Source organism: Lytechinus pictus, chromosome 3 (genome assembly GCF_037042905.1).
Source record: "Lytechinus pictus isolate F3 Inbred chromosome 3, Lp3.0, whole genome shotgun sequence".
Classification (NCBI taxonomy): Eukaryota; Metazoa; Echinodermata; class Echinoidea; order Temnopleuroida; family Toxopneustidae; genus Lytechinus; species Lytechinus pictus.
In genome coordinates, this window is record NC_087247.1 from 56,797,222 (window position 1) to 56,813,793 (window position 16,572).

The window sequence follows — 16,572 nt, forward strand, 5'->3', positions numbered from 1 at the left end:
ATCTTCAAGATAAACTTGAAAAAACTCAAAGAAGAGCAGCACGATTTGTATCTAACAAGTATCAACGTACAAGTAGTGTTACTGAAATGATGAGTATTCTAAAATGGGATACTCTCCAAGACAGGAGAACAAGTAGCCGGCTCATATTTTTGTTTAAAGAAATACACAATATAACTCCATGTAATATAAATCAAATCACTTCCAAAGCATCCTCCAGGCCAACAACTAGAATAACCAGACAGTCTCATGACTTAAACTTCAATATAATCAGAGCAAATAAGGATTGCTACAAATATTCCCTCTACCCTCGTACAATTGTAGAGTGGAATTCACTTTCTCCCACTACTAAAAATGCACCTGATCTAGCTGCATTTAAGAAACAGCTAAGCAAAAACATGCTAACTAGAAGAAGTATATAGCAGCAGCGATTGCATGAATGGCCTGCACGTCTATAGCCTCTTTGAGGCGTTCAAGTGCAGTATTCACAAGACAAGACAAGACAAGACAAAATAATAGCACAGGTGAATTATGCATCATACATACTTAGACCATGAAGACTGGAGCATTCAATTGCAGAGAAAATTAAATTATGAATAATTCATTTCATGACTAAAAAATCACTTGTGGACGATGAGATTAGCCAGGCGGCTTCTTGAGAGTAAACATCATTTACTAACGTAGGCTTACTCTCAATGAAGCCAAAGAGTCCTTCCTATTCACCTACACGAAGGACCCCAAAACCTGAAACTTTCACCCCCGAGATTTCTACTTTCCTTCTAAAAGATCTAGCTCTAAAACATGTACATGGGATAAAACTTCATTTCCGACATTTCTATGCTCTCGTTATTTTTAAACAAGAATTCATCAAAAAAATGAGAAAAATATTGTGAAAAGACGGAAGAGACTTGCCCGATGTTTACGCCGCCATCTTGTTTCTTATTGTACTTCCCCAACGTTACGGACGCGAGCGTCACATAACGTTGGGGAAGTACAATAAGAAACAAGATGGCGGCGTAAACATCGGGCAAGTCTCTTCCGTCTTTTCACAATATTTTTTCATTTTTTTGATGAATTCTTGTTTAAAAATAACGAGAGCGTAGAAATGTCGGGAAGGAAAGTAGAAATCTCGGGGGTGAAAGTTTCAGGTTTTGGGGTCGTTCGTGTAGGTGAATAGGAAGGACTCCCTGGCTTCATTGAGAGTAAGCCTACGTTAGTAAATGATTTTTACTCTCAAGAAGCCGCCTGGCTAGTTGAGATGGGTACCCCCGGCAGACCCAATTTTAATAGTTTACGAAAGTAAACCATAATGGTTTTCTTTGTAAAATGGTGATAATTATACAGACTTTTACGATTCCAAACGTCATCAAAATATAGTTTAACGAAACATTGATACCAAAAGATACGATATTGGACAAATTATATGCATAAATTAGAGATAGAATTCATCCAACTGTTAATAGGGGTCTGAAAACAACAAATACGAGTTCAGTTATGGATGGCCTGACGTGGTAGAATCTTTATCGATTAAATCATTTTACTATTTCAAAATGAATGGTTTCGTGGCATTTACCAACAGTTTTTATAGTTTCTTTGTATTACAATTATCATTGAATGCATTAACCCACTTGTTTTGTGATGTCATTTCAACCACTATGATTGATTACGTAAGATTATAATTTCAAAATTTCTAGGCACTTCATAGTCTTCATGTCATAGTCTACCCACGTAATGCCACTACGTCATTAAGAAAGAAGTTAAGACAGGTTCGGAGGTGTCATAAATATTTAGTGAGGTTGTTGTACCCGATCTTGGTAAAGAGGGCTTCGTGAAACGGTTAGCGGACAAGTAGCTCACTATCTCCGATTTAGTCAAGAAGTTAGACTTATGACGGAGTTGAGAAACGGGTCCTAGAAGTCTGTGTGTGCGGCTCCCGGCCAGGCTAAGCCTGGCCCTCGCCGCGCTGGCGCTCTCGATCTCAGGCCCAACATCATGTCAGGCCGTGCATGGTCGGCTGTCTCGGCTCTATAAACTAATCTCTAACAGGAATATAGCTAGTATCACAGCCGGTTCGAGAATAAGGCCTTCTCGTATCTGTCACCGTGTTAAATTGGCGAGATCAATATTCATAATTTCTACCAACACGAACTTTTTTTAAAATAAAAATGACCTACACATACCGGTACTATACTTTTTTATACACGAAAAATAATATTATGATACTTACAAGTTACATCGTGTACTTTGAGGTCCACAATAATCCATTTTACGGAGACGATCTTGTCACTCGTACATAGCATAGATAGATCTGACAGAGCCTGGTATGTTTGTTCAATATCATTCTTTTATCTCATCTGAATGTACAGATAGTGTTTCTGCCGAGCTTCTACATGTCGGCATTGAAGAGGAACCTTCCTGATTGGTCCTGGGGACAATGATGAACACCATCTCCTTTCTTATTTTGTTATTTGAAATACTAGTAACAGCTGTTTCCGGGAGTGGTACGTCATCAATATTCTAATTTCTGTGTTTATTTTTGCTTCCATTATAACTTTTATAAGATGAAAGTGCATATTTTCAGCTGCTTATCTAACTTGAACAAATTCATTTCATCATTTTCGTCTCGCCCATGTAATGCTGCAGTTTGAGGTCACATGGTATGGTCAAAGATCCTTTTCAGGTCAATGTTAAAATTTTTGTGCAAGACTATCTTATGACACATAACTCCGCAACCGTAAGTCACTTTTCAACCACACTTGGATGGTAGATAAACTTAGGAGACGTACCTGCATATCATGTCGCAGTCAGAGGTCATTTTTATCAGGCGCGGATCCAAGGGGGCCGGGCCGGCCCGCCCCTCCCCCCATTATTTTGGCAACCCCCCCAAAAATGTCCTTTTAACTTGAGAGAAACACTGAAAAACAGAAAGAAAAGTACGAAGGAGGTATTATACCCATGTTTAATTTGCAGCCTCATAACGGCCGGCCCGATCCCCACAGGCCTACTCGCAGTGGCACCGCATTCTGTTGGTTCACATGACTTGTAAGCAAACCACGCTACTGCGACTGAATTCTCCTGCACTCCATCAATGGCTGATAAGCTCTGCATAGGACAATTAACATATGCACAAAAGTAGGCCGTAAAACAAATTAAAAAAATGCTTAAAATGTCCGGTTTTCAGGCCTTGATATCAACAGATTTCGAGCTCTCATAAGGTGGTCTGTCATGAATATGACAGATCACCTTTTATATTCGTCAGAATTTTCTTTATTTTTATTGCCAAATCTTTGACCCACTTTATCTCAAAATCAGCCATGTCAACTTTTCAAGGTTATCAAATCATGATGACGTCATCTAGGCACCATTTTGTAAAATTAAATGATTGATCATATCATCGCAACTAATCATCAAAAATCATTTATATTTGCATCATATCAAGTTCAGGTGACAGGTCATCAGGACATATCATCAGAGGTCATGCAAAGGTCACTACGCGCATGTACGCGCGTGTCAAAATTTTAAATTTCCCCAAAGCGACCGTGGTCAAGTTTGGGTACGTTTCAGGTCATCTTGAGCATGTCAAGAATTTGTGTGCGCACAGGTACGCGTGCGCGTTCTTGCACACACCATCGGTATACATCTTCGAGTCATCATTTATTTTAAGTCTGTCCATTGTCCATTATCTTCTGATTAATTTGATACCTCATTCAGCCTCTTCCGACCAATAATACAGGAATGCGCGTCCATTCAAATTTGCATTACTCGCGCGTGCAAACTCGCAAAATAAGTCATAAATGGGCAAAAGTATGCCTATATAAAACTCACTGTAGCTCTTCAGGGAGTCCGTTGACCCCCAATTTGTCCTCACTCTTGGATATAATCAATATTTCATTTGGAGATTTCGTAATTACGTCAAAATTACATTAGAAGTGAAAATTACATATTTTCGCAACAAACGACAACGTATTTATGCATATTTGACCGTATGTTCGTTATTAGTGTTCAGTTTTCTCCCAAATTTTGATATGATGTAGTGAAGACAATTGTCTACAAAAAACGTGGAATAATTTTCACTTTCGACCACAGAATCAATGTTTTATGACGTGTTTAAGTTTTTGCAAATTTTTTCTGGACGTAATTTTTGAGAAATTTTTTAAGGAAATGTTTCATTAATCAATTGTACGGTCTTGCTGAAAATTTCAAGCCCACTTGCTTTGCGGTTTTTTATGTAGGACATTTTTTGTAATTTTGCCGGAACTTTTTAAGGGGTAATTTTAACATTGTAAAACATCATTTATTTATTTTTTTAGTAAACGCTGCAATATTGGAACGCTATTGGGCTGAAAAATTTAATTCCGGACATTTTGCGGAAATTCCTGGATTTTTTTTTTATTTGGTCATTTTTACTAAATATAACGTATAACAAATTTTCAGGTACCTTCTGTGAAATGAAAAATTGTGCAATTTAGTTAAATGCGCATTTTCCCGAAATATTGCGGTAAAATCGCCAGTATTTAAATCTTTTACCTTTTTTTTTCAAGTAAATGTCAGTCATACACAATTAATAAATGAATATTGAAAATTCTTGACGGAAAATATTATGTGAAATGTTTAGAAATTTGCAGAAATTTTACCCCCACAAAATCTACTTAATTCTTTCATCAAATACATCACTGATGAGTTATGAAGTGAATGCTGTGAAATTGTAGCAATGTGAAATTTCTCATTAAATTATTGAAATTTAGCAGAAATTTTGAATAAAAATATTTAAGATATTTTAGTTTTCAAAAAGTATCACCTATGAATTTTCAAGTATTCTGTGAAATTAATACCCACTGACATTGTGAAAATTCCAGGGTTGGGCGGTAAATACCGGTGGTAAATACCGGTAAATACCATCGGGTAGAGATGAAACAATACAGGTATTGTATTTTGGGAAATAACTAAAGAAAATGACCTCAAAATGTTACATATGGGACATTTCATCCTTTGACAAGGCCTAATTTGCATATTAAATTAGATGACACCAAATTTTTTCCCCAAAAATAATAAAGTGTTAGGGGGTCCATGTCCCACCTATGAATAAATCTCACAAGTTTTGTTTTGATTTTCTATGCTGTTTTATAATTGTCCCATATGTAACGCTCAGATTACCAATTATGGAAATTTGGTGCCCCATATTAGCATAAATTTGCATATCAACAAATTTGTCTTAATGAAATTTTAAAATTCAATATTTGGGCTTTCTTATCCCACCAAAGATTACGTCATAAAATGAAGATGAAATTTTGTCTTCTCAGGGGACCTTAGTTTCCATAGATTTAACAACCCAATACATGTCCATGATTTCCATCTTGTAATACTATACATGTATTTATTATTTTCAAATATGTACATTATCTACATTGGTCAGTCAAAATATTTTCATTTATGTGTTTTTCTTACCTGACTTGCTTTAGTGCACTTTCCAATCACGTGTGTCCTGAGATAAGGTGTGCTCCTTGCTGAAACAGAATCACTAGTCTAGTGGGCTACATGTATGGATCTAAAAGCACATGGTTTTTGAAGCACATGGCATTTTGTTCATATGCTAATACAAGTTTATGCTCATTAATACATGTACATGTAGGTATTCATGAATATGGTAATTATTGACTGACTTAATGAAGAACATCATATCTAAAGTAGATGTATATTTGGGATCTTTTTAGTATTTTATTGAATAGATAACACCCAAACACAAACATAAACACACGCACAAACAAACAAACACACACACACACTCACACAAATTTTACACACCAGAGCAACCATACTCACCACCTTTGTTTTTATGTTCAAAATTTGACAATCCCTATAGAAAAGTGAGTGGAAAATTATATTTCCCGGTATTTCCCGGTGAAAAGTGGTAAATACCGGAAAAAAGCGGTAAATACCGCTTATTTCCCGGCGTCCGGGAAATGAGCCTCTGAAGCGGGAAATATGCCAACCCTGGAAAATTCTTGCTTGAAATCTTGAAAAAAAAAATACTCACAGTACAAAGAATTTTTAAAAAGATTTTGCATAAAAAACATCAAACTGTTGATTCAAAATTAGCAGCTGTGAAATTAAGGCGCCTTTCATTGCGCAATTTTGTAAAGCCAATTTTGGTAAAATCGTCTGAAATTTTTGAGGAGTTTTTAAGGCGTTTTACATGCTCCAAACTTCATTTCGTATTTACCGTATTGCGTTATCACCACTATCATTATAATCATCACGATTGTCATCACCACATTAATAATCCCATTTTGCAATGGTCAAAATTTATTCCTATAATGTCTATGATCAAGATTATCAATCATATCTAAATAATTCATTTCATACAACATTAGCCGACACTGAATGAAAAATCATGACAGACCACCTAATTCGTCATCATGACGAATTTAAATCTAGTTAATATTAGATTGATAAATAAGGTAACAGTTTCATGAATTCCTAATAATGATATTGTCCCTTTGTTCAGAGTGGAATATCGACAAGTTTCATCTCGCGCTTAGAAAGAGGAATAGGAAAATAGTCATTTTCATATGATGACAAAATGTCCTTGCAATTTCCCCAGGTGCTTGGTCTAAATAATGAATTTTTTTAAATCGGCTCGCGCAGAATATCAAAAATTTTCTTCTCGCGTTTCATGCTCGCATTATTTATGTCAGAAGATGCCCAATTAGTCATCCTTTTCGTGATTTACGAACCATGAATAGTGTGTCCCATTTTTAGGTCTAAATCTCTTTTTTTTCGCTCGCATGGAATTTTAGTTATCCTGTTTATGATGACAAAAAAGTGCTTAGAATGTCAAATTTTTAGGTCAAAATGTCAACAAAAAATAGCTCGCGTTTCGCACTCACAACAAGTGACTGTTAGGACTACCCTTCAAAGAAACAAATAAAAATCAACTTTGAGCGGCCGATCGGGGAAAATATGGGTAATTTTTTTTAGCCCCCCCCCCCCATTGACGAAAGCTGGATCCGCCCCTGTTTATGACATAACTCTGCAGCCGTAAGTCACTTTTGAACCAAACTTGGGTTGTAGCTGTACTTAGGAGACCTGCATGTTATTGTGTCAGAGGTCACATTCTAAAGTCATTGGTCATTTTGAGGTCAACATTAAAGGAGAATGAAACTCTTGGAGCAAGTTAGCTTTTGTGAAAGCAGAAAAATCAAAGAATAAGATCAACAAAACTTTTAGAAAAATAGGACTAGCAATAAAAGAGTTATGAGCATTTGAATGTCGAGATCACTAATGCTATGGAGATCCTCCCATTGGCAATGCGACCAAGATCTGTGATGTCACACACGTACAACTCTCCCATTTGGACACTGAAAATATACCCCAAAACATCTCTTTTTGCTCATTCTAATCATATGACCAACGATTCATCAATGATATAATGTTGTGAAACCTCTGTACTTGTCATCTCATAAAGAGAACACCTCACCTTGTGATAGACTCTATAAAAGTGAGAATATAAGTGAAATAAGTACTAAAGTAATGAGGGAGTTGTACGTGTGTGATATCACAGATCTTGGTCGCATTGCCGTTGGGAGGATCTACATGGCACTAGTGATCTCAATATTCGAATGCTCATAACTTTCTTATTATTCATTCAATCTTCCTCAAACTTTCAACAATATGTTTCTTTGATTTTTCTCTTTGATATGGATTCAGCTGGTTTCAAGGGTTTCATTCTCCTTTAAAGTTTACATGCAAGACTCTTATGACAAATGTTATTCCATCCCAGTTATTTTACATTGAACTTTTGATGCAATGCTATTGTGTGCCCTCGCAAATCATGATATTTCTGGTTACTTTCACAAGTGGGCGAAACCATCGCTTATGCCCTGTTTTTGTCTCACCTGCATAGCAGAGTGAGATTATAGACGCCGCTTTTCCGACGGCGGTGGCGGCAAGAGCGGTGGTGGCGAAGGTTACGTTTTTTAAATAGACCTAGTTCATAAAACTTGGTTAATCAAGTATTACTGAACATCGTGCCTGAGTTTCAGGTCACATGACCAAGGTCAAAGGTCATAGGTCAATTAACTTACACCATGTTGGGGGAATCAACATCAAAATCTTAACCTAAGGTTAAGTTTTTGAAATGTCATCATAACTTATAAAATATATGCACCTAGTTCATGAAACTTGGCCATAAGGGTAATCAAATATTACTGAAGATCCTGGCTGAGTTTCAAGTCACATGACCAAGGTCAAAGGTCATTTATGGTCAATGAACTTTGGCCCAAGTTGGGGGTATCTGTTGAATTACCATCATAACGTTGAATGTTTATGGATCTGATTCATGAAACTTGGACATAAAGGTAATCAAGTATCTCTAAACATCCTGTGCGAGTTTCAGGTCATATGACCAAGGTCAAAGGTCATTAAGGTGAATGAACTTTGGCCATGTTGGGGGTATTTGTTTAATTACCATCATAACTCTGTAAGTGTATTGGTCTAGTTCATAAAACTTGGATATAAGAGTAATCGAGTATCACTGAACATCCTTTGCGAGTTTCAGGTCACATGACCAAGGTCAAAGGTCAATAAACTTGGCCGTGTTGGGAATATTTGTTGAATTACCATCATAACTTTAAAAGTTTATGGATCTGAATCATCTGATTCATAAAGCCTGGACATATGAGTAATCAAGTATCACTGAACATCTCATGCGAGTTTCAGGTCACACGACCAAAGTCAAAGGTCAATAAACTTTGGCCTTGTTAGAGGTAATTATTAGATTGCTGACGTAACTTTCAAAGTTTATAGATAGGCCTATAGTTTATAAAATGTGGATATATATAGGGGTAATCAAGTATCACTGACAAGTCTTGCATGTAGGTCGCATGATAAAGGTCAAATGTCATTTATTTTTATATGAACATAGTATTGTATCATTATGTGAATTGTGTTTTTTGTAAATTTATTTTATAGTAGTTTTCAAAGTCAGCTCTGCTGCTATATTGAATCGTGTGATGCAGGTGAGACTGCCAGAGGCGCTCCACTTGTCTGTTTCACCATTTCAAAATGGTCAGGTTGAACACTGAAATAGTTTTCTATTTAACATTGCAGATTGCATTGGGAATACAACATGTATAAATAATGAGGTGTGTCAAGATGGTGGATGTGTCTGTCCTACCAGCCATTATGGTGCTAAATGTGAATTCAAAGGTGAGGAGAATTTTGCAATTAAATTATTTGATGCAAAGATGTGATACAATTATGTTCATATTTACCAATTAAATGATTTTACATTCATGTTTGATGTTCTCTGGTGATAATGTGCAGCATGAAAGATTCACAAGCTTACAAAGAGCTATCATATTGTTCCTTGACTTATACTGTTTGGAGTATTATGTTTGATACCTTGAGGAAAGTTTTGTGTGCACTTTTAGTTCTAACATTGTATGTGTTCCATCATGTCACTCCATATGTAATTACTTTGACGTACATGAAATGTTATGTTACATTTTGCCTTTCAGTTACCAATGCCTTGATCATAGTTCTGATTTGTACACTGCCACCTATCTCTTGGCTTGCTGTTTGCTGTTATGGAGTTCATTCAAGTAAGAAGCTTTCTTTGTTGGAGAAAGGTCATAATTTGGACAAAATAAATCAGAAGGAGGGATGAAACAAATTGAATTTCAATAAGCCAGTCTTATATTTATTGTTCTTCATAAGAAGTCTTCATAATGTAAACAGTTGCCATGTTCTCATTTTGAATATTATCTTTTTCAGTATGTTGCTTTTAATTACTTTCAAAATTGTGTAAATTGTAATCATAATATAGAGGAAATTTCTTGTTAAATGCATGTAGATCATACATGACCAGATAGCACAAAGGGTGCTCTGTGATTTCAGTAAGAGGACTTAAAGAGTGGTTAACTTTTAGTCCAAAAAGTCAAATTTAGGTTTGGTATTTCTCAAAATTTTACACTTCTTTCTATGTCCATGTACTATAAAAATAAATGGATGTCCCAATCAATCAAACCCAAACCACTGTAAGCAGTATTTTACTTAGATCCATAGTTTGTCTTTTTTTTGTTATGTTGCAATATGTTCTTCCTAAAACCAAAATATTTCCACTACTTTAAACTCTCATAGGTTAAAGAATATTAAGTTCATGCATTATGTCTTGCTTATTGAGAATTAGTATTCCAACTTTGTGGGTGATTTGATGATTCTTTCTATTTTAAGTTCTAATTCTCCTTTTGTCAAAGTTCTTCAATCAATTGTGTGAGTAAATACAGTAGACTGGCCAACTTTGACCTCATGTCTGTGATAGTGAATATTCTATAGAAAAGAGCATTATGTTAAGACATAGTAAGACAGACATGCCAACCGTTCCCTTTTTTATACACCCGTCTCAACAGGACGTATTATGGTATCACGCTCTGTGTCCTTCCCTCTTTCTGTCTGTCTGTCCGTCCGTTAACTTTTCCTTGTAAACGCGATAAATTCAGTTTACCTTTATAACTTAGGCTCATATAATTTGGTGTGTATGATACTAGCATGGATCTGAGGAAGCCTATTGATTTTGAGGTCAAAAGGTCAAAGGTAAAGGTCACAGTGACATATTTTCCTCTTACCCTTCTGCAGTCCTTGTAAATGCAATAACTTTAGTATAACTTAACCTAGGCTCATCCCAGGAAGCCTATTGATATTGAAGTCAAAAGGTCAAGGTCACAGTGACATGTTTTCACCTTACCCTGCTGCAGTCCTTGTAAACGTGATAACTACAGTTTAAACTTCACCTAGGCTCATATAATTTGGTGTGTATGATACTAGCAAGGATCCCAGGAAGCCTATTGATTTTGAGGTCAAAGGTCAAGGTCACAGTGACATATTTTCATCATACCCTTCTGCAGTCCTTGTAAACACGATAATTGTAGTTTAACTTTACTTAGGCTCATATAATTTGGTGTGTATGATACTTGCATGGATCCCAAGAAGCCTATTGATTTTGAGGTTGAAAAGGTCAAGGTCACAGTGACATGTTTTCATCTTATACCCTTCTGCAGTCTTTGTAAACGCGATAACTTCAGTTTAACTTAACCTAGGCTCTTATAATTTGGTGTGTATGACACTAGCATAGATCCTAGCAATTCTATTGATTTTGAGGCCAGAAGGTCAAAGGTGAAGTCGCCACCTGCTACTTTTCTTGACCAGTAACTCCATTTTCCGTGTTACATACGGGCGTATTATGTGCTCGCCGTAGCGACACTCTTGTTAGAGAATCTGTTCTTTTTTTGCTATGAATACGCCAATACATTTTTTGTGATTTGTTACTTTTTTTTAAATTTCTGATCATGGAGTATATATTATACACAGGGTGTGACACTAGTGCCGGTCCAACGGTCTTAGACCAGTAAAAATCTCTGTCAGGCCAGTAACTTGTTGCATGAAAAGGGGCCCGTTGCAGAATGAGTTGCGATTGAACGCAAGCCAAAAAATCAATCGCAAGTCCCAAATGCGCGCTGTTGATTGGTTGAAAATCAAGTTACGCATGATTTTTAGAGTTGCGATTGATTGCAACTCTTTCTGCAACAGGCCCAAGAGCAAGTAAATTCTTGCCTACGAACACATGTTTAAAATGTTTGAAAGATTTCAAGTAGAGTCATTTCACAGATCTCATTACAACAGGCTTGCGATTGTAACGTTGTGACAAATTGTTTAAAATACTCTTTTTTTGTCAAAAATCACTCTTTTTTCCTTCTAATATACCATTTATGTCTCGCCTGCATAGCAGAGCAAAGCTATAGGCGGCGGCGTTGTCAACATTAAAAATCTTAACCGAGGTTAAGTTTTTGAAATGTCATCATAACTTAGAAAGTATATGGACCTCGTTCATGAAACTTGGACATAAGAGTAATCAAGTATTACTGAACATCGTGCCTGAGTTTCAGGTCACATGACCAAGGTCAAAGGTCATTTAGGGTCAGTGAACATAGACCATGTTGGGGGAATCAATATCAAAATCTTAACCAAGGTTAAGTTTTTGAAATGTTGTCATAACTTTTTAAGTATATGGACCTAGTTCATGAAACTTGGACATAAGGGTGATAGTGTATCACTGAAGATCCTGCCTGAGTTTCAGGTCACATTACTGAGGTCAAAAGTCACTTAGGGTCAACGAACTTTGACCATGTTGAGGGTATTTGTGGAATTGTCATAACTTTGAAATTTCATGGATCTAGTTGATGAAACTTTAAGAGCAATTATGTATTCCTGAACATCCTGTGTGAGTTTCCGGTCTCATGACCAAGGTCATTTAGGGTCAATGAACTTTGATAATGTTGGGGGTATTTGTGGAATTTTCATCATATAAACTTTAAAAGTTTATAGATCTAGTTCATAGTCTTGGGACATAAGAGTAACCATGTTGTCCCTGAATATCTTGTGTGCGTTTCAGGTCACATGACCAAATCAAAGGTCATTTAGGGTCAATAAACTTTGATAATGTTGGGGGTATTTGTGGAATTGTCATAAATTAGAAAGTTTATGGATCTAGATATGTAGTTCATGAACCATAGACATAAGGGTAATGATTGTTATGCACATGTCTAAGGTCACATGCTCCTTGTCAAAGGTCATGTTGGGTAAATGGACCTAGTATTTTATTATCATATCATATATGAGTGTTTTCTTTTGTGAATAATTATTTAATAGCCGTTTTTAAAGTCAGCACTGCTGGTATATCAACTCGCGTAATGCAGGCGAGACTGCCAGAGGCATTCCCACTTGTTTGTCGTAGAAGGTTGGTAGGTCTGTTAATATCATCCAGTGGCTGACAGTGGTAGTTCTACATCATTTTGAAACTATTCATCTTTGAGAATAGATCTACAGACTTTAATTTCTGGTGAATTTTTAATGTTTTATGGTTCATTGTCACACATAAATATAACTCGTCTATCCATTAAGTTTTGTGTGTTTGAATATTCTCACGGGAGTGTTTCATGAAAATACAAGTTGAACTGTTGGATGACAAATGATGAAATGCTCCCCAGATTTTATAGGTTCATATGTTAATTTGTAATATTCCTATACTTTTTCTACTTGCCTTTTATGTAGAAGGATCTGGTCTGTGGTCTGGTACTCGTGAAAGAGAAATAAGCAGTGATGAATTTGAGCGAGAAGCAGAGGAAGAAGTCATTGATGATCAACCCCCACCCCCTTATGAGCAAAGCCTTTATTACAACACAGCTGGAACATTTGAAGGTGTGAATATGATAATTGATGAACCAGGGTCAGACAACATGGAACCGCCGCCATCTTATCTAGAATGGACAAGAAAAGCAGCAAGTCTAAGAAATCAAGAAATTAGTTGTGTTGATAGTGGTGACATTGGCCTTGTGACAATCAGTGATAATTTTCCAGTGACTGGTCAGGATGTGGAAGTAAATGTTGAGAGTGAGGAACAATGTTAGGTCAAAGACTTGTTTTTTGGCAAACAGGGTTTATAAAGCTGTGTATGCAGGACATACTAATATTCACACTTCAGGGGAATGTAGTATTGATGGCTGTGATTTACAATTAGGTATATGCTGTCTATTTAGAATCAGAAGAAGGGCTTTCAGTTTATGATTGAATGTCCCTTGACCTGTGATCATAAAAAATCACAGTTGTAGTTTATATGGTACTTATCCAGTTGATATTTGTACTCAGCAAAGTTCCATTTAGCACTGTCTATTTCATCTTCTTATCCCTTTTCTAATAATAATGAAAATACCAAAACCATAACAATTGATATAATCAGAGCAATTATTAAAATTTTATTGAGTAAACATACCTATGTTACTATTATTAAACTGCATGCAAAAAATTTTACCATTCGAGTGAAATCAGAGAGGGATATCATTTAAAATTCTATTAATATATTATGATAAGAATGATTATATATTTTTTAAAATAATAATCTCAAAACATGCTGCAGCCATATATATCTGAGCTCAGCAATAATTACATTTTTGTCTCGCCTGAACAAAGTTCAGTAGAGACCTAGTAATAACTTTTCCTGTTGGTCTGTTAGTCTGTTCGAAAACGTGAAAGCTTTTGTTCAACTTGCTTTCATATCTTTATCATACTTGGTACATATGATCCGTGGGTAATACCACATTTGTGTCCATGAGGGTGATGGGGTCAGATTTCACATGTAATATCTAGGGGTCAAAAGGTCAAATGATATGAGTTAATGTCTGTTCCAAAAATGTTAAAGGAGAATGAAACCCTTGAAACCAGCTGAATCCATATCAAAGAGAAAAATCAAAGAAACATATTGTTGAAAGTTTGAGGAAGATTGAATGAATAATAAGAAAGTTATGAGCATTTGAATAATGAGATCACTAATGCCATGTAGATCCTCCCATTGGCAATGCGACCAAGATCTGTGATGTCACACACGTACAACTCCCTCATTACTTTAGTACTTATTTCACTTACATTCTCACTTTTATAGAGTATATCACAAGGTGAGGTGTTCTCTTTATGAGAGGACAAGTACAGAGGTTTCACAACATTTTATCATTGATGAATTGTTTGTCATATGATTAGAATGAGCAAAAAGAGATGTTTTGGGGTATATTTTCAGTGTCCAAAAGGGGAGAGTTGTTCATCTGTGACATCATAGATGTTGGTCGCTTTGCCAATGGGAGGATCTCCATAGCATTAGTGATCTCGACATTCAAATGCTCATAACTCTTCTATTGCTAGTCCTATTTTACTCAAACTTTTGTTGATCTTATTCTTTGATTTTTCTGCTTTCACAAAAGATAACTTGCTCCAAGAGTTTCATTCTCCTTTAATGTTTTTGTTAAACTTGCCCTCATTTCTTTATAACCATTGGGTAATACTTCACATGTGTCCATAGGTCAAAAGATTGTATTGCATATTTTATCGATCGCGATATCAGGCAAGACTCGGGGTTCATGAATCACCTTTTTATTTTTAGGAAGGTGGATGTTGTATGCTGAAAGTAAATTCTCTTAATGTAACTGTTATAAGAATGACCAGGCAAAGAAACACTTGTTTGGTCATAGTCTGCTGAATTTACCCTTTGTCTAATTTATATTATTCAAGGTAGAAATATGTTTTATATTATTTATTAATTCAAGAGGCTTAAGTAAGGCTGGAGGTGAAGCGTTTCATCATCAATTATAACACTGATCTAGTGCTAGGCGATAATTTGGTATTATCAAAATTTTGCCAACTTCACTAATTAATTATTGATTGAATAAATTTTCATAGCTAAATTCATGATTTCCTTTCCTTAAATAAGAAAAAATTGTTCAAAGACAACTTAGCCAATTTCATCAAGTTCTAAATTCCTAACTTTCTTTCTTTAAAACTAAGATTTGTTCAAAATTAATCTATAATTGATTGAATAGTTTTTCATATCTAAATACATAATATTCTTTCCTAAAATCATATTTATATACATATATATATATTTACCTGCTGCAACAGGTTCAGAAAATGAATTGTTTTGGGGTGCTTTCATGAAAAATTTCCATCCAAAACTAAGAGATTTTTACTTGAAATAGCTGACTATGGGGAAAATAGCACAGCTGAATATATTCATATACAAATTGATGTTTATTATTATTTATTTATTATAAAATGGGGCTAATCGAAGGCATTGATAGTAAATTGAATTAATGTTTTTCTTTTGTAACACCTCCTTTGTTATGCACTTCATGTGTCTTCTTCATCTATAAAAACTTTCATTTTCCCCATTTTTTAAAAGATTTTTTCAGTGCACATGTATGCATACAATTTTTTTTCTTACTTTTCTTCTAATTTCTCTTCTATTTTTTATTCCTTTGCATGGTGAGCTATAAGCCTCTTCTACGTTATCTATACCACCATGCAAATCTTAGATTATCGGCTATATGATGTATTTTAGTATATCCCAGTTCTGGTATTCTGAAATAATGCCAGTATAGTGGGGTTTTTTTCTTCAAATGATATCATGAATCTAGAATTGAGACAACCCACTATGTTACCAAGGTGCTCCAAGTTAAATGTTTGTGTAATAGATTTGACAATTTGTTTAATACAACTTTATTATGTGCGTTTATACTTGAATAGTTTTTGTATTGATGCAGTCAATTCAATTCAAATAAACATTTATTTTCTTCCATTTCATTACATTTTTCGTGAACATAAATTCATACAAAAATCAGTTTGTTATGAAGAATATAAATATGTACATGTTAGGTTTAAAGAAGAAGGTATATTTAATGTTTAGAGCAATATAAATTCATATGTCATTCAGAAAGCTCAGTAAACATTTGTATAATCATGTGAAATATAAGTTTGAAAGCTACAATTTACCACCCACTTTTCCAAAGAAATTCTGAAGTGCCTTTTATAAGAAGAGCTCAGTTGCAAAAGAGGTTGATCTATTTTTCATCAAATTTGATTTTGTGATTCAATGTATAGACTTTTAGTAGTTTTATAAGATGATACCAATGAAAAGTTGTATTTTCCCGTTAAAAAGTGAACAAAATAGAAAAGAAAAATCACTTTTTTTGTGAAAAG

At 35.2% G+C, this 16,572-nt stretch overlaps 1 protein-coding gene across 1 annotated transcript; it reads left to right on the forward strand.

The window, feature by feature from the left end:
* Positions 1-2,360: 2,360 nt before the first annotated feature.
* On the forward strand, positions 2,361-15,067 carry LOC129256200 (uncharacterized). The gene is made up of 4 exons (XM_064097425.1): positions 2,361-2,498; positions 9,106-9,204; positions 9,516-9,599; positions 13,105-15,067. The coding sequence occupies exons 1-4, from the start codon at positions 2,432-2,434 to the stop codon at positions 13,458-13,460; spliced, it is 606 nt and encodes a 201-aa protein (XP_063953495.1). The 5' UTR covers positions 2,361-2,431; the 3' UTR covers positions 13,461-15,067.
* Positions 15,068-16,572: the final 1,505 nt, after the last annotated feature.